This window comes from Sphaeramia orbicularis, chromosome 6 (genome assembly GCF_902148855.1).
Source record: "Sphaeramia orbicularis chromosome 6, fSphaOr1.1, whole genome shotgun sequence".
Taxonomy (NCBI): domain Eukaryota; kingdom Metazoa; phylum Chordata; class Actinopteri; order Kurtiformes; family Apogonidae; genus Sphaeramia; species Sphaeramia orbicularis.
In genome coordinates, this window is record NC_043962.1 from 7,279,298 (window position 1) to 7,299,101 (window position 19,804).

The following is a 19,804-nucleotide window of genomic DNA, read 5'->3' on the forward strand; positions in this document are numbered from 1 at the left end:
TATCTACTGCACTGACACATAGATTTTAACCCTTAGATGCACAAGTATCTGGACCCTCCACTCTTCCATAAATGGGTCAAAAAACAAAACAAAACACGTGTTAAAATCAGTGTTTTTAGGCCACTTTTGTCATTTTGTCACATTAAAAATAATCATTTGTGTTATATTTTGATCCACAAAATAATGATTTTATGTTTGGAATATTCTTTATCTATATTTTTTAGGTTGAATTTTTTAACAATTTTAACCCGTAAAGACCCAAACATTCACCGTCGACCAAAATCAATTACTGATATAAACTGTTTAATCCCTGTTGATCCACTAATCCATGTAAATAATTGGTGTAAAATGCAGTCTGGCATCTTTTCATGGTCATCAGATATGACTCATTTGGACGTTCAGAGGCTCCGTAGTTACCGTGAAAACACCGCCATCTTCTACAACATTGATTCACCAGTAAAACCCATGGAGTTGGATCAATGACAGTGGATAGACACATTGGGTTTATGTTCATTATTATAGAAAATGACCAAAAATGAATTAAATACATACAAAATCCTAAATAACATGAAGAAATAAGCAATAAATTTACCAAATTCAGTCAAAAAAGTGAAACAAAAATGAATAAATCAACAAAATAGTTGGTAACATGAACAAAATTAAACACAAACTGAACAAAATTGAAGAAAAAGGAATAAACCCACGGAGTTGGATCAGTGACAGTGGATGGACACACTGGGTTTATGTTCAGTTAATGAGAGATGTTGCTGAAAAAGTCCCTTTTTCTTCAGTTTTCTCTATTTTTTGATATAATAATCCTCAACTTTACTCTTTACTTATGAACATCTACATGATTAGAAAATTAAATGTAGGAAAATACCTGATTTCCACTGAAAAAAAAAACCAACACAAAATACACAGGATAGTATTACAATAAATGGCGATGAGTCAGTTTAAGGACGATTAAATTTTGAGAAAAATTCATTTGGAAACTGACACAAATGTCACACTGGGACCTTATGGGTTAATTTTTTTTTTTTTTTACAAAAGTATATATAGTATATAATATACAGTATATAACAGCAATAGAACAATGTCATCATCCATTTATGGAGTGAGTCCTTTGGTTTTGCTGTTGAATGAATCAAAGGTTCAAATATAATTCCATTGTAAATGAGTGTGGAACATTTTGACCCAACGATGGAAGGTTGGGGTAATAACACAAAAACTAATATTAGACCGCCTCTTGTTTTCTTCAATTTCTTGTTTGTTTTAATGCCTGGTCCAACTAAAAGTGCATTTGTTTGTACAAATATAATGATACCAACAAAAATAGCTCATAGTAGTTTAATTTCAGAGCTGATATCTATCCATTTAACATGTTTTCTTGATAACACTGGTCAACAACAAATTTATTGTTGAAGTTTTTTAAGCTGATTTAGGATCATTTTGGTGTGCTGAGTCCAAAAATCACATTAATTTTGCTCAATCAGGTCAACTTTCTGAACTATGCTACATATTGGCTTTTTAACATTTTTGCTTACATTTATGGGCATTTTCACATCATATGATACCAAATTCTTTCATATTTCTTGCAGTAAACGAGTTCTGAAGATTTTACTTTTGCCAATTTATGATTAATGGTTTTTTTAATATTACAGGTGAATGAAATGGCTTCGACTAGAAGATCTTGCAAAAATAAGCCTGACGTATTCTGCTACATCTGCGCTGAATACACCATTGTACCTAACAGGAATCTTGTTAGAAAATGATTTTTTTTCTCTTAAAACCTATTTTGGGTGAGAACTATATAAAAAAATCAACTGATAAAGTCACAAAAATGTAATCAATTTTGTGAGAAGATCAAATTTTTCAAAATCAAATTAGCAAAAAAAACCCTGACCTGATTGAGAAAAACAGATGTCATTTTTGGATTTAGCGGTGCAAAATGGTCCTAATTCAGTTGAAAAAACCTAGACAACTTCCAAAAAACATTTTTTTTGTAACCCAGTGTAAAAACCAAAATCACTTCAGTTCTTACATCAATATCTATGACACTGTACTGACAAAAACAGTGCTTTTAGACATTCCATGTTTTCTTTTCTCTGTGTTAGTCACATGACACACACAGGAGTTAGGACTGGATTGCATAACCATTGTTTTTGATGACTTTTGAAGGTCTAATCATTTTCCCCGTGACTGTATACAAGGTAAGTTAAACATTTAAATGGTGTGATGTCAATAACATGTTTTTGAGTAATACCTGGAATATGAAATAATAACTTTTCATTAAAAAGATATTGCAAGAAAACACCCTCACCGGGGCATTTTTGACCCATTTATGCATGTAAGGGTTAAATTGGAGGCTGCAGGTGCTGTGTTTATGACCACATGGTAATCATCACATGGAACTCAGCACATAAAAACTGAGGTGCCAGAATAAAAAAATCAATATTGTAAATCAATTCACATGTTCAAACAATATCAGCAGCTTGAAAAGAAGCACATAAAAGCTGCAAGACACAGTATATGTGGCAACACCTGGGTAAATAATAAGTACTGTGCCGAACTGGAACCACATGACCACATAAAATGACCCCAAATGAAACTGGAGGCAAAAAACTGTTAATTTCCTCTTGCCCCCTTCCACCTTCTTGCTTGAATTCTCTTTGCCTCCTGTTGTGTCGTCTTCTTTCGGGCTCTTCCTCTCTCCCTGCCTCTGCCTCTGGAGCAGGCATTGGCCACATGGTGTTTTAATTAACTTGTGTGTTAGAGTCGAGGCTGGTATGAACACACACACAGAGGATACGACTACAGTGTCACCGTCCAGCAAAAACACAGCAAAAAGTGGAATTCAGGGCCTCGTGATGACCCTACCACAGGAATAATTATGTATTTTTGAGCATGCCACGTGAATGTGGCTGCTGTAAAATGGCGTCTGTATCAAATCTGTATAATCATCTGTGTATGCATCATCTATACTCATGATCAGGTGTCAAATTTGGTTGTCAAGATAACGCAAATGACGCTTAACTATGCAAACTGCAGGCTTTAATCTATTAAGACCCAAACATCCACTGGCGACCTAAACCATCCACTGATCGAAACTGTTTATTGATCCACTAATCCCACCAACACATGTAAATAATTGGTGTAAAATACAGTTTGCCATCTTTTCATGGTAATCAGATATGACGCATTTGGACGTGGAAAGTTTGATAAATGACAGTGGATGGACACACTTGTATTACGTACAGTTGATATCTTTGCCTACAAAGTCACTTTTTCCTAAGTTTTCTCTGTATTTGATATAATAACCTAGTTTGCATGAACATCTAAATTAAATACAGGAACTATATATACACACACACACACACATATATGTCTTACAGTCAAAAATATAAAATACAGAGGATTATATGATATGATAAATAGGGAAAAATCATTTAACTCTATAACCCCAAATGTATCAAATTTGAACCATGAGTTTTGAAGCCCTCTACATGATCAATGTGATTTTTTTTTCTTGAAAAACCTTATGTATTCAATTAGATACATGCAATGCATAGATAATCCACCAGGGGGAGGAGTTCATTCACCAGTGGCCTTTCCAGTGACACTACAAGACTGTCATTAATGAGGAAGGAGGAAGAACTGGGACCATTTAGAAAAGGAATTAACAATTTGTTAGAGATGTTTGTGTTATGTTTTTGTTTGTTCAAAAATAATAATATTTGAGCATTTAGACCTAATGGGTCAAATATGATACACAATTGAAACTCATACATGGAAATTCATATTTGAAAAATATTTTGGTTTAGGCTCCAGTTTCAAAGAACTGGAATTTTCTGTCAATGATTTAATGGTTCAGGCTTTACAGGGTTAAAAAAGGTCAAGTAGGGTGAAAAATTAATTTGGGAACTGACACTAAAGTAGCTCTGAGTCTTTATGAGTTACTGGTAGGTTGAATAAAATGGCGTGTGAACACATCGTAATGCTCTGATGTGATATAGGGTCAAAACACAGTTTTCGAAATCTCTCCGACGGGACATTTTAGAGACAATTTGACAGATTAGTGTTGCTAAATGACCCACATTTTTACTTTTCAAATTCATTTTTGCTTTAGTTGGACCATTAAGGATTATCCAAAACAAGGAGCTACTTTATGTTGAAATAAATGTTGGAATGGATATCGATTAAAGTTCGCTCTCTGATGGGACATTACTGGGTTTTGACCCTCATATACAGTATGATAACAATGGGCAAAAAACCAGAACCTCTTATCTGAAAAATGCACTTATTGAGGAAAAAAAAAAGAAAAAACCTAAAAACTTGCTGTTTGGCAAAGAAATGCAATAAATAGTACATTGGTTTCGGACTATATTGTTTCTTACAAACAATTCTGCAAGGAAATAAAATGTTTTACATTTTCTCAAAAAACAAAAAAAGTGCATTTTTTGGATAGGTGTTTTTTTTTGTTTGTCTTGGGGGGGGGGTTTGGCCATCAGTACAGACTTTTGGTTAATATTAGGTCTGCTTGTCCCCACAGAATGATGCAAACTGCAATGTAATACATCCTAATATACACTATATGGACAAAAGTATGTGGACACGTTAAATTCAGGTGGGTTGGGTCTTTTCTAACAGGGGTCTGGCCTATGAATATAATTGAATTTTGCAAAACAATTGCAATAATGTGTAAAATAATAAAAACAAAAACAAGGAGCATTGAAATAAATGTTGGAATGGCAATCAATTAAAGTTGGCTCTCTGATGGGACATGACTGTGTTTTGACCTTATATATTAGATGTAAAACAGAAAGTGGACTTAGTGAGTGTTGTTCTGGGTGGAGGCTTTTACACATTCAGTAACATTGCAATGACATCTCTGTGGACATCTCACTTTAACCCTCACTTCTTGTATGTGTTGACTCTCACTTTGACAGCATAATTAACAGAACCGCGGGGTGCACAGCATATTGTCCACGGAGCAAAGAGAGAATTGGACTTCTGAACTTGATAAGACAATAAGAAAACTCCCTAACGTTCCCTTCAACCAGTCAAAAACATCCAAATGAACCTCATCGTTCTGCAGACGTGACGGGAACGTGTCGTCGTTGGCTGTTGCCTGGATGCGTAGCAGGCGTCTTAGCATGGGTCTATCATATAATTATGGTAATTCATCTGTCTTGTTTTGTGTGCAATCATGCAATCAAACCTTTTTATTTGTTTTCACGCTTGCGATCTGATCACACGTATACACCGAACAGTGCGAAAAGCGCTCAGAAGATTGACAGGAACATCTTTTATTTATTTTTTTCATCCTGTCAATTTGTCAGCACATCCAGTTCTTCTTGGTTAAAGGGTGGAGGATGGGGGGTGGGGGTAGGAAATGTTATAATAGGAATAGGAAGACTCTTAAAAATAATCTGCCTCAATTTCATAATTAATCTGTGCTAGGTTTTCACACAATTAGCATGTTAATTAACCCAAAACTGCCACCGCTGTGTGAGATGCATATGTGTGAGCGTATGTGAGAAAAAGAGAGGAGAAGGAATAAAGGGAGAACAGGTTGGGTGAATTATTACAAAAAACTGAGTGGGAAATTTTGTATTGCTCTAAAACAATATTTAAAACATGTCGAATTCAATTTATTTTCTTTTTATATGAGTTATAATTTCCATGGCCTGTGCATTCACTTTAATTGGAAATAATTCTAGCTAAAGCTTCAACACAGTAAATCTGACTGTAGGGAATGTTATACATGAAAGAGTTAACCCTTAGTGGTCTGAGCCTATTTTGGCTGTTTTTCAGTACTTTTGATTTTGCCTTTATATACTATATAAACACGTTTACTATACCCATGTTTGGTATCTTTTTTTCAGCACAACGTCATCTATCTCATCTGTCTATTATTTTTTCACTTTAACCTACTTCATCAACACAAAAGGCCAAAAAACACACAAAAAATATAAAATCTGATTTGAAAAATGCATATAATTTATTGCATAAATAACACAAAGATGCTTAACGAACCTTTTCATAGACTTTAAAGATGAATATTGGTTCCAAATATTAAGTATATGAAATCAAAATTGTAATAAATTAAAACTATACTCAAATATTTGACATAGAAGTAGATCTTTGCATAGGCATTTTCTCCAGTTTTCTCACCCCCCAGTCCTCCCAGTTTCCACATCCAGTTCAGGTGGGGGTCATTCTCACCCTTACCTGTAATGCTAATGCAGTCTGTGGATTAGAATCCGCAGATTCGTCCAGTTTTTTCCGTTTTGAAAAAAGGACAAAAAATGACAAATATATGGTCAGAAATCTAACGCTCCCCCCACCTCATTTTCATACTTTCATTCACGTTTATTTGCTCCGGGTTCAAACGGTCATATCTCTGGTTGTATTTGCTCTATCAACATCAAATAAAAAGTGGGAGAGTGTTTCAAGTCTGCACTTTTGACTTCCATGACCGATTTCTGATGCTATGACGTGTTGAAAATGTCATGTGATTCAGTCACGGAGCCGTGACTATGGACCCCTAAGGGTTAAATAAAGGTTATGAATGAATGAATAATTAGACTGTAGATTTAATAGTAGCTGTGTCACTAATAGTACAATAATTGTGTGTAATGCTCCAGTACCAGACTAAACAGTAGGTGTAATAGTCTTAGTAGTATTAAGGTAATGCTGCCATTGTCCCCAGTGGTCTACGTGACCGACTTCTGATGCTCCCCCTAAGGGTTAAGGCTAATACTGCAATGAAATTTCCTTTTTTGTTTTCATGTTTTCTGTTGATGATTTGCTTCCGGCATTTTCTTTGTTAGTGAACGTATTGTGATTTTTATGTCCAAAATAAAATCATTTCACCCATTCATTCATTCATTCATTCATTCATGATTTATACCAAAAAAGAGCTTAACACAACATGTACGTTTGTGTAATAACTACCTAAATGAATGAATGAAGCAAATCTGGATCAGTGAACATCACACTAACTGCCAATATAAGCAAATCAGGGTGTGATTTTTTTATTTTTTATTAGTAACTGTGATGTTTTTATTTGTATTTTGCGTCACAGTCAGTAATTCCAGTTAATAAGCCTGATATTAACCACACACTATTGGATCCAAGTTCTGCTAATTTCAATAACTACTAAAACATCCTATTGTCACACTGAGCCTGTTTACATGACCATAAAAATGTGACAACTGGGAGGAATTAGAAAATTGTAATAATCAGATTTGACGCGTTTACATGCACTTAAGAAATGTGATAATCATTTTACACATGCGTAGATGTGAAAGAATAAAATAAATTACATTAACATGTATACATGCAGGAACACATTGGAATATTAGGTATTAGGTAAGTATCCAGGTGTGTTAATCTGATTTCTTATAATCAGATTACTGTTATCAGATAAATCAGATCAGATTATGCTGTTTATATGATCACTTGAATAATCTGATAACTCCAGAAATCGAATGAGGTTTACGCTGTCGGGGGGCCGACAGCAAGGGTATATCCCCGAAATCCCCCCTGTTTGGGATAAAAACATTATATCCCCATAACTCCATTTTGGGGACATACAAATACAGATAGCAGAAGGAGGTGAATGCTGACTAAAATAGTTTATCTATGGCAGGATTTTAACAGGATGCCAGAAATATCTCCATTTCAAGGATATAATTACACTGGGTTACAAAAAAATGTTTTTTGCAAGTTGTCTAGGTTTTTTCAACTGAATTAGGACCATTTTGCACCGCTAAATCCAAAAATGACATCTGTTTTTCTCAATCAGGTCAGGTTTTTTTTTTTTGCTAATTTGATTTTGAAAAATTGGATCTTCTCACAAAATTGATTACATTTTTGTGACTTTATCAGTTGATTTTTTTATATAGTTCTCCCCCAAAATAGGTTTTAAGAGAAAAAAAATCATTTTCTAACAGGATGTATTTATTATTTATTATGTATTCACTGCAGATGTAGCAGAATATGTCAGGCTTATTTTTGCAAGATCTTCTAGTTGAAGCCATTTCATTCACCTGTAATATTAAAAAAAACATTAATCATAAATTGGCAAAAGTAAAATCTTCAGAACTCGTTTATTGCAAGAAATATGAAAGAATTTTGTATCATATGATGTGAAAATGCCCATAAATGTAAGCAAAAATGTTAAAAAGCCAATATGTAGCATAGTTCAGAAAGTTGACATGATTGAGCAAAATTCATGTGATTTTTGGATTCAGCACACCAAAATGAACCTAAATCAGCTCAAAAAACTTCAACAATAAATTTGTCGTTGACCAGTGTAATGATCAGAAGGTGAGTTTGATCCACCAGATGAGGAAGAGGAACTTCTGACGGTTACATCTGGCAGAAAGGGCCAAATGAAAGGCAGGATTTCTACGATGAAGGAATGAATGTGAAATGGAAGAAATGGAGGGAGATCATAGAGGATTCGCCACTGAAAGGTGAAGTCCAGAAAGAAGGAGAGGAGGAGCAGAAGATGGAAAAATAAAGGTAAACGCAGTGGAGAGAGAGCAGGACAACAGGCTAAGAGAAGCTGTACAGTCGGGAAAAGATGTTCAGAACTATAGTTTTGGGTGTGTGTGTGTGTGTGTGTCCTATTTGTGCATATGTGGTGGAGTTTGTTGCTGCACTTGGTGTTTGTGCGCGTCGTAGCATGTGCACGAGGCGCTGTGTACGAGTATGAGCATGGACCACAGGGGACTGAAGGAAAAGTTACTCCAGCTGTACTTCTGTTTCAATTCTCTCTACCCACGTCTCCAGACATTACTGTAAGACTCAGAGCGATGTCAGCATTCACACACACACACACACACACACACACACACACACACACACACACACACGCCTCAGAGTGCATCAGTGACTCTGGGATTGCCTGTCAGGCCTGGCGAATAGGCTGAGGGGCGGAGGGCGGGGCGCGCCGAGCATTTGCTCCCCAGAACAACTTGCAGGTCCACCTCGTTAATCTCCATGACGACAGAGATGCTACGGCAGCAAATTAGCAGCGAGCAGCGAAAAAAACTGTCACAGGGGAAGCTCATAAAAGAACACAGACTCCAACCTCCAACGCTTGTTTAGAGTTAAACATGAGTATTTTTTTTTTTTAATAAAAGTCACACTCATGGTTTTGTAAACCCACTTATTATTATTATTATTTCAAATGAATTAAACCTTCTGTCATTTAATGTCTGATACTTTAGGTGGTCCCTGTTAAAGGCAAAGTTCTACATTGACCTCTGCGCTCCGTGGGATCTGACGTAAAAAAAAAAAAAAAAACATATCTACAGTCGACAGCGGCAACATTTTATTTTAATACATTGTGAGTTTTGTTTTCAAACACACATACGATGATGTGTCTGGACTTGTAGCTGCAGCTTTTTCGCCAATTCTGATCTGACGTTCTCTGGTGAAATGTGTTGAGGTGTCTCTTTTGGTGTTGCTGATGTATGAAGTGAGACTGGAGGTGCAGGAAAACCAAACTAAACCAACACAAAAGTAAACAGTACTACAGTAAAAGTAAACATATATTGTGCTTTGACCTGCTGATTAAGATTTTGTTTTTGATAAGGGTATTATTGTTATGAAATGGACAGAGTTTATTTTTGTTTTTATATGTGTATTACTGCTGTTACAAAATGGACAGTTTATTTTTATGTGAAATGCTGTTGCAAAATGGACAGTCTATCCTTAATATGTACAGCAAGTTTGTGTTTTGTGCTTAGTCAGAATTTAGTCTGAAATGTGTAGGATGTTGGAGTTACTCATGGGATCTGACAGAGGAATTTAGGGTAGGTAGAAGGATGGGGTAAGGGGGCGGGAGATTGTAAATTCAGCTTCATCCCGTTCCTTTTCACATGTTTTCTTTTCTTTTTATATATAAATCTTCTTGTGGTTTGGCTTTAATGTTATATTCGAAATAAAAAACTAAACTAAACTAAACTAAACTAAGATGCACTGTTAATTACCTTTTGTCCACATTGTTGATGACATATTTTGAAAATTTATCTCACTTCTTTATGCTCGAGCTTACTTATTTTATTTTATTCTATTTTTTTTTTTTACTGCATGCTTCTTACTCACTCCATGTTCTATATATGTACCAAACTAATGGAGCAAATTCCTAGTAATGCGAACCCTGTTTACTTACATGGCTGATTCTAAACAGTGGTCCATTTGTTTCTAGTGGCAATCATCAATCGAGAATAGATTAAAACGTAAAAAGATGTACAATTAAAAACAACAACAAATAAGAATAAACCAATACCAAATAAGACAATTAAATAAAAATTATACATTCAAACATCTCACGTGGTTTAAAAAAAAAAAAAAAAAAAGTTACTACCTGACAGAAATGGAAAAACAAACCAAAAACGCCTGTTTTTTTTTTTTTTTTTCTTTTTCTGAGCCTGGAAAGTTCTGTTGTCATTTTCAAGGTAAGAGCGCTAATGCCATCGAGGTCAAAGATTCTTACAAATGATGGGTTTGTAGGAATCTCCCAGTTTAAACGAAATCTGGACATAGTAGAAATGCTCCATCCACGAATGTCCACAAACTCCAGATGTCGTATGAACTGGAGGATTCGTACAAACCCATCGTCTGTACGAATCTTTGCGCTCTTTCCTTGAAAATGACAATAGAACTTTCCGGGGCTCAGAAAATGAAAAAAAATAGCCATTTTTGGCCTGTTTTTCCATTCCTGTCAGGTAGTTTTTTTTTTAAAAATTTGGTTTATCTGTTTTGACACTGAAAACAAAAAACAGCTTGAAATTCAATTTTAATTCTTGTATTTCAAAACAAAAAATCAATCAACCACGAGTTTTTTGTTTGTTTCTGAAAAGTACATCCAATTACAAACAGATCCACTGACCTACAACTATGATGAACCAATTTTCAGATCAGTCGTTAAAATAAACTTCCTCTCTCGTTTTCAGCTATTTGTGAAGTGTAAGGTGTAAAGTTTAATTTGTAATTTTACCTGTTTTCTAAGTCACTTCTTCCAACCCTCAGAAGTGCAGCCAAGTGGTAAATTGCACAACAGCTGGTCTGGGCAGCCCCCCAAGTCAAAAGAAGCTCTTCATTTCACCTGAGTGTCTCACACCTCTGTGTACGGAGCTCTAACTAGCATCTGTGTGTGTTGGTGTTTAATATAAAAGTGTGTGTGTGAGCGTGTGTGTGTGGGACAAACACAATGGCAACTGTTTCCCTAAGACTCAGATAAACCCGAAGTCAAATAAACAGGAGCCGAGTTATTTACAAGCATCAGGAAATCAAACAGTACATTAACAAACTCTCACTCACACTTGCTCGCTCGCTCGCTGCACGAAACACAAAAAGAAGAAAAGTTGCGCTTCACTCACCGATCATGTGATTCGCCACGTGAATCTGGATCTCTCTTTCCGTCTCGAAAGTCATTTGGCATTTGATACACTGGTAGGTCTTTTTCTAAAAACAGGAAAAGAGACAATAATCAGAACTCATCATCTGTCACATAAAGGCAATCGCATAAATGATTGACAATATATTTAATTGAACAGTAATCACAATAATTATTGACCTAAACAGAAACAGAATGGATCCATAATGCACCAGAACACAAAACCGGCCCACCAAAAGGGTCCAATCTGACCTGTGGAATGACTTTGTAAAATGCAAATATTATACTGACGATATTAAAGGTAGGGTAGGAGATGTTTTCCTGGAACATTTTTTTTACTATATTGTTTAAAGTCCCCTTCACACCCCAATGATAACCAATTAATTAAATGCTCTAAGACAAAAATAAAAAGTTTTCGTCACCTGTGGAACGGACAGGACTGAAAAAACACCATCCAATCATTTTAACCGACCCATCGAAATGACTGAGCGATGACATGTCTATCAAACTCAGCTGACATTTCTCCCTCCCCCCTCCCCCCTCTATGAATACAGTCCGGTACTCTGGAGGCATGGCTTCAGGGGGAAGTCTGAAAAAAGGGGTTTGGACTTTTGAATTGTGTATTTTCAAAATGTAGCTTGCTCGAACCGTTTTTCCAGGATCTCCTACCCCACCTTTAACATTCATTTTCTTTCAGGTTCCGCACGCATTAGGGCTGAACGATATGGACAAAATTTCATATCTTGATATTCATGCCAGATATCTCGATATCGATATGATACGATATGACTACGAGTTTGGTGAAAACCAAGCATTTTTCAGAAAAATACAAACATCATAATACAAAAGAATGTGGAGAGTGCAGTTTTATTTATAAGACCTCACTGCCAGTCATCAACATTAACATAAAGTACGAATAAATGAAATTTGTTGTGACTTCCAGAGCTGTACATGCAGGACGAGTGCGGGGAAAATCTATATCGTTTATATCGTTGCTTTTTCGATATTAATATCTTGAATGTTCATGTCTAGATATTGATACAATAACGATGTACCTTTCAGCCCTATTCCACATTCATCCCAATTCAGTCTCCAGCGGCTCAGACCAGTAATATACTATCGTAATAACCTATAAATAATAACAACTTCAATTTTTCTCTTTGTTTTTAGAGTTAAAAAAAAGTACAATTGCAGGAAAATGTTTACATTTACAAACTATACTTTCACAAAAAATGTGAATAACCTGGACAAAGATGAACAACATGAAATATCTTAAGAGAAGTAAGTATAATTGTACCAATATTCTGCCTGTTAATAAATGTTCTGTGTGGAGTTTATATGTGGGTTCTCTCAGGCTCCTCCCACCATGCACTAATAGGTGTTATTTTTGCTCCGCTGCTGGTGAATAAGGAAATAGACTTCTGCCGGCCAACAGGATTTTATTCCTTTGCAAAGAAAGGTCAGTTCTGCACACGAGCTGCGATTGTGAAGAAAAGACCAAGAGCTTCTCTCAAGATTCACCTTTTATAAAGTGAATCCCATTTGCAAGTGACACCTCATGTCTGTTCAAAGGGCCTATTGACTGAGTGATGAGCCCAAAGGTTTTAAGAAACAGTCACCTTTTGTTCCACGAAAATTAACACACACAGTAGGGGGGGTTTGGGCAAAGGTACGGGAAAGTTAGGATGCAGTGGGGGGGTATTTGAGAAATGATACGGGAACAGAGAAGGGAATATGATAAAGAAGTTAAAATTCCATTACACAGGTTAACTGGTTAAGCTAATTTGCCCATAGGTGTGAATGTGAGAGTGGTTGTTTGTTCGTCTATGTCTGGGGTGTCCAATCCTGGTCCTTGAGGGCTGATATTTTGCATGTTTTAGATGTGTCCCTCTTCCAACACACCTAATGCAAATGATCAGCCTATCATCAAACTCTGCAGAAGCCTGATAACGACCATTAAGTGTGCTGGTAGAGGGAAATATCTAAAACATGCAGGATACCGGCCCTAGAGGACCAGGATTGGACACCCCTGGTCTACTGCAGCGTTTCCACTACGTGGAACCGGCTCGACTCGGGTACCAGGTCCTATTCCTGGAGACCGTTTCCATTACAGGATACTACAGACTTTACAGTACTTGGATGTCATAGCGATGTGGCGTGTTACATCCATGTCGTCTGCTCAGAGAGTTGCTGATAAACTCGCTCATTGTGTGTTCTCTCATCAAGCTCATGCTGAATTTTTACGTCTGAACCTCCTCAACAAACCATGGTGTAGTTTTACAGGCTGTCATCATGTGGATTAACCTACCGCTATATTTACTGTCAACTTCCACATCTGTTTTTTGTAAAATGGCGGGTCACAGAAACAACTCTCTGACCAATCAGTGGTCTGCAGTGTTTCCACGTCACCTTTTAGTATCTGGTCCCCAGTCCTGGAACCCTAGCGGAGGTGATACCAAAAAACTAGTACCGGGTACCAGATTCCAGGTCCTTTTTTGTAATGGAAACGCAAAAAGGCTGAGTCGAGTCGAGCCGGTACCACAGGGTTGGCATTTGTTAACCCTGTGATGAACTGGCGACACGTCCAGGGTGAACCCCGCTATCGCCCATAGGTAGCTGGGATGGGCTTCAGCACCCCCACAACCCTCTCGAGGACAAAGCGGTTCAGAAGATGAATGAATGAATGAGTGATTACTCCCAGTTATTGGATTCTTACAGTCATGTAAACAGGCTCAGGGATGAAACAAAGAGGTATGCAGTTACACACAAACAAGTATGACCTCTGGAAATTATGAGACAGAAGTAAAACATAATGTTCCCGGATTTGAAAACCCTTCAGTCCATGCCAAAGTTTTTGCACATACATACGGACGGACAGATGGACTGATGACAAAATGCTGCAGCGAGGGCCGAGCGTAAAAACTGTGGGATGACCGAAGAAAAAGATGAAGGAATGAGGAGTGAGTGCAGCAGGAAAGAGGGAAAAGAGAAGGAGGAGACAAACATGGGTGAGAGAAGCAGTGGCTCTGCTTATCCATTCATGGCACACAGCGATCACTCATGCACAAACACATACAAAATACACAAAGGCCCCACTTCCACTATCTCTCTGTTGCTTCAGCTTGCTAGACTGAGTACGCACACATAGACACACACACAAAAATCCTACTTTGTCTGCTTTGTGCTGTTAGACTAAGCAGAAACAAAGGTGCAGGTAAGACAGAGGGTCCCAAGGAACTGCCTGGAACACGCACACGCACACATGCAGACACACACCGGCTTCTCTGCAACTACACACACTCTCACACACATAGACACGCGGCAGGTCCCGGGGAGCCTGACTGTCAATATCAAGTAGAGCGAACAGCTCCCACAATGCCTCAGCACGCCCCAGCCGCAGGACCCAGTGGGGCTCGGCTGACACACACACAAGACGTATACACAAGCACACGTATGCCAGTTCCAGACAAAGCAGCGGCATGCACCGACGCTGCACACACACGCAGGAAAACACACGGTTCAGGAGGATTTGTACGTCTCCTGCACTCCAGAAAATGTCTGCTGTTAAATGGTATTTAAATTATATAGAGTTGGAAAAGTTGCATGTGTACTGCTCGTCTTCCTCACTGCCCTCTCAGCTCTCGTTATTTTAAGTGTTCGTTTTGTTGTGAGGCCCAACAGAGATCTGAGCGATGCAAAGGCTGATTAGAGTCAGAATATGAGCAGGTTCTGCTTCTGTTTTTTTTTTTTACTCTACATTCGCTCAGGCTGCCAAAGGTTCTCATAAACTTTGTAAAAAATGCAAATGATCTGCTTCGACAGGTTTTAAAGTGGTACGTTTTGTTCAACAATTAAAGGTGGGGTAGGAGATGTTTTCCTGCAGCATTTTTTACTATATTGCTTAAAATCCCCCTCACACCCCGATTACAACTAGAGCTGCAACCGATTAATCGATTAGGTGCTTGAAGCGAATGCAAAAATTCATGATTTGATTAATCGACTCGAATTGATTGAAGGGAAATATTCTATTGCAGTTTTCCTGAACTGAAGCTTCTTTGTGCGTCACAATAAGTGTCCATGTGAAACACAACAGTGGAACCAATGTTTAACAGCAGAGAAATGAAGGAAACAAAGCTTTGATTCAGGAGAATTGTGGTTGAATGATTTTTTTTGGATCACTTTGAGTCGATTAATCGGTTGCAGCTCTAATTACAACCAATTAATTAAACGCTCTAACACAAAAATTAAAAAATGTAGTCACCTGTGGAACGGACAGGACTGAAAAAACGCCATCCGATCATTTTAAGCGACCAATCGAAATGAGTGAACGGTGATATGTTCAACAACCTGTAGGTGGGATGTGTCCCAATATTTGTGTCTATACAGTATACATACAGGTGCATCTCAGTGATTTAGAATATCATCGAAAAGTTGATTTATGTCTGTAATTCAATTCAAAAAGTGCATTTCTGTGTTGAAAATCCTGTTTTTTTTTTTTATAGGTCTCAAGTAATACTCAAGTAATTTTCTGTGATATTGAATTTTGGGTTTTCATTAGCTGTAGGTTATAATCATCAAAATGAATAGAATAGAACAGAATAGAATAGAATAGTATAGAACAGAATAGAATAGAACAGCATAGAACAGAATAGAACAGTATAGACTAGAATAGACTAGAATAGAATAGAATAGAATAGTACAGAACAGAATAGAATAGAATAGCATAGAACAGAACAGAATAGCATAGACTAGAATAGAACAGAACAGAATAGAATAGAATAGAATAGCATAGAACAGAATAGCATAGAACAGAACAGAATAGCATAGACTAGAATAGAACAGAACAGAACAGAATACAATAGAATATAATAGAACAGAATAGAATAGAATAGAACAGAATGCCTCTATTGTCATTATACACATATACAACAAAAATGAAAAGAAATAAACACTTAAAATATATCAGTCTGTGTGATGAATAAACATGTAAAGATGTGTTTCACTTTTTGAAGTAAATTACCGGAAAAAAAAAAAAATCACCTTTTTGATGATATTCTGATTTATTGAGACGCCCCTGTTTAGTAGAAACTGGACCTGGAGCTGGTGAACAGCTGTTATTTCAGACATGAAAACACTGGTGGGTTCAGTGACCAGACAGATCCTGCCTAATGAGCCTAATGCCTGCTTTTTCAGTATCCGTCAGTCCAGTCGGATGTTTGCGTTAAAAAGGCCGTCGGTTGGTCCCGTCTCACCTTGGGTGCGGGTGAAGCCTCGGCCTTCTTCCCTGCGGCGCTGGTTTCGGGGCTGACCTCAGGGTGGTCTGTCTGGACGTGACTCTCCAAGTCCTCCAGGCTTTCAAACTTCACCCCGCACTCCGGACACCTCAGCCCGGCCATGGCCTTCTCCCCCTGCGTGTCCCCGGGCGTGGCGGCTCCTCCCTGGTTTGGGCTCTGGCCGTTTGTGCCCCTGGTTTAACGGAGCATTTGATTTCCATTAGACAAGTTATGGCGAAATAAAAAGAATGCATGTTTTGTACAAACAGCACTAGGGGTTGTTTCTCTATGACGTATGAAGTAAGACTCAAACATCAACACTTTTTGCATGATTTGTTTTTTTTTTGTGTGTGTGCTAAGGTACTTCAATCTAAGCTCAACCCAGATTTTCTGCTGTCTAGCACTTTCAAACATTCCATTTTAAATGTATCATTAAGTTTATTCTTTTGTTTTACTTGGTATTTTTATTTCACTGTTTTAATTGTAAGGCTGTTTTTATGTCTTCTTAATCTATTCTTGTATTTTAGTCTATAATTTTGTTTTTTTAATCTTCTGTACGACACTGTTTTTAATTGTACAGCTGCTTTATGTCTTTAATCTATCCTTGTATTTTATTGCATTATTATTTTTTTTAATTACTTTTTTTTGTTTGTTTGTTTGTTTTCTCCTGTAAGTTGCTTTGGGAAAAAAGTGTCTGCCAAATGCATAAATGTAAATGAAATGTAAATGTTTAGAGTAAAGGATAATGGCAAGAAAAGGAATAAACTAGCATCAAAATACACTCAGTAAGAGCAAATAACTCTAAAGCAAGTAAAATAAAAAGACTGTCAAGTATATAATCTTATTTAATTTATATAATTTCTATTTTTATACCTCAAGCTTTTTATTTTGATTTTTTTTACTTACATTTGTATCTATATATAGATAGAGATAGAATAGAATAGAGAGAGAATATAATATTTTGTGAAATGTGACTATTTTTTTTTATCCTATTTTGATGTCATAGTATATATACATACTGTTCAATAGTTCATTGTTCAATTAAGAAAAAACACACACACACAAATAATTAGCTTTTTTTTTTTTACATATAATTGTAAATACATTTAGGCAGTATTTAGTAAACACTGATTAGAATCCACAGGTTTGGTTGGATGTTTACAAACCTGCTCATGCAGCCGGCACAGAGGCCATAAGGCAGGCCGTTGACATCCAGCTTCACCAGCTCCCCTTTGTTCTTGAACTCCTTCAGGCAAAAAGCGCATTTATACAGCTTGTGTTGCTGCAGCTGCCCATTGGGGGATGAAGAGGCTGAGCCATTCCCTCCTCCTCCTCCTCCACCTCCTCCTCCATTCCCACTTCCTGCTCCAGGTCCTCCAAGTGCAGAACCAGTGGAGAGCTTCTGCATGTGGAAGGTGCCGTGGATCTTCAGTTCCAGGGTGGAGGTGACGGTCTGCATGCACACGACGCAGCGGAAGCCCGTCAGGGAGTTACGGAGGTCCGGATGCATCTGGCAATGTTCGATGAACTCCTCCTCGCTCTGCAGAGGCATCTTACAGATTCGACAGGTTCCCGTGTCCAGGCTTTTACTGTGCGTCACCTGCAGAGAAGGAGTGTTCAGTCATAATCCAACAGTTGACATTCACCCACAGATGCAAAACATGTTCCGAGAATTAACACATTTTATACAGAGCAGTACTGATTACAGCAGGGGTGTCAAACATGCGGTCCGTGGACCAAAACTGGCCCACCACAGATTCGGCTGTGGGATGAATTTGCACCGTGGATACAAACAATGAAGGATGTCAAAATCATTGTGCAATTTTAGACAGAGATGAGCCTCTCTGGAAATTCTTGGAGTTTTTAGCTTTGTTTTTAGTCTGTTTCTAAAATTTTGGGAGTTTATTTTGCTTCTTTTTTATCCTCTCTTTGTACAATTCATGAAGATTTTACTTTGCTTTCAGTTTCTCTCATAACATTTATGAAATTTTAGCTTGTTTTTAGATTTTCTCTATAATTCCAGGAGTTTTTCGCTTGTTTTTAGTGTGTCTCATAAATATGTGTGCAATTTTAGCAAGAGTTTGGTCTCTCTGGGTATTCTTTGGAGTTTTTAACTTAATTTTTAGTCTGTTTCTAAAACTTTGGGAGTTTTTTGGGGGTTTTTTTTTGCTTTTTTTTTTCTTCTCTCTGTACAATTCATGACAATTTTACTTTGCTTTTAGTTTCTCTCCTAACATTTATGAAATTTTCGCTTCTTTTTAGCTTTCCTCTATAATTCTGGGAGTTTTACGCTTGTTTTTAGAGTGTCTCATTAATAAGTGTGTAATTTTAGTCAGAGTTTGGCCTCTCTGTTTTTAGCTTTGTTTTTTTTCAGCCTGTTTCTAAATTTGGGATTTTTAAAAAAAAATTTTTGTTGTTTTTAGCATCTCTCTTTAATATTTGTGTTTAGTTTTTAGTTCTGTTTTTTGCCTGTTTAAAAAAAATTTAATTAATTCTATGTTCATGTATAAAAGTACTTTTTTTTTTAACAACTTTTTAAATCAGCTTTTTTTTATTAACTGATATTAGCAACATCTATTAACATAAAATACATGTTGTAAATTATTCTTTATTCTTAAGGTTTTCCTTGGATGCTGTTGGTGTGGGTTAGACCACACATATACTACTAAGCACATTTACCTTAGCTGAGGTCCACACCTCTGTAATTTTAAAACTCTTATAAATAAATTTTAAAAAAGTATTTGTAGTAGAGCACAAGTATTTTAACAGGGCCCCATGACCATAATATAAGCTCTGACATGATCCATGACATTAAATTATATTATTTAAAAGTAGTTAAAAACCCTGGGGTCTAAAATCCAAAGTCATGTGAACTCCGCTCACAGCTCCAGCAGCCGCCTTGTCACTGTGTTTTATGTAAACATATTTAACACTGTTAGTATAACTGGAGCTGCGTTACACAACACATTTTTGAATATGCAAACATTTTCCTGTAGGGTGGTAGAGCACAAATTACCTCTCTAAGGGGAATTCAGACATTTTTTTTAAAGACATAACTCAAAGCAACCAAAGAAGTTTCAGGATCAAAACAGTTGAGACAGGTACACATGCAGAA

At 36.9% G+C, this 19,804-nt stretch overlaps 1 protein-coding gene across 2 annotated transcripts in view; it reads right to left on the minus strand.

Annotated features, from left to right (window-relative positions):
• The window catches only part of znf423 (zinc finger protein 423), a 442,387-nt gene that overhangs the window by 235,672 nt on the left and 186,911 nt on the right, over window positions 1-19,804 (minus strand). For both annotated transcript variants that reach the window (XM_030136142.1, XM_030136141.1), the window contains exons 16-18: window positions 17,856-18,289; window positions 16,669-16,882; window positions 11,400-11,484 (exon numbers count right to left, since the gene is read on the minus strand). In XM_030136142.1, coding sequence (XP_029992002.1) covers window positions 11,400-11,484; window positions 16,669-16,882; window positions 17,856-18,289 — 733 coding nt within the window. The remainder of the gene's footprint in view (window positions 1-11,399; window positions 11,485-16,668; window positions 16,883-17,855; window positions 18,290-19,804) is intronic.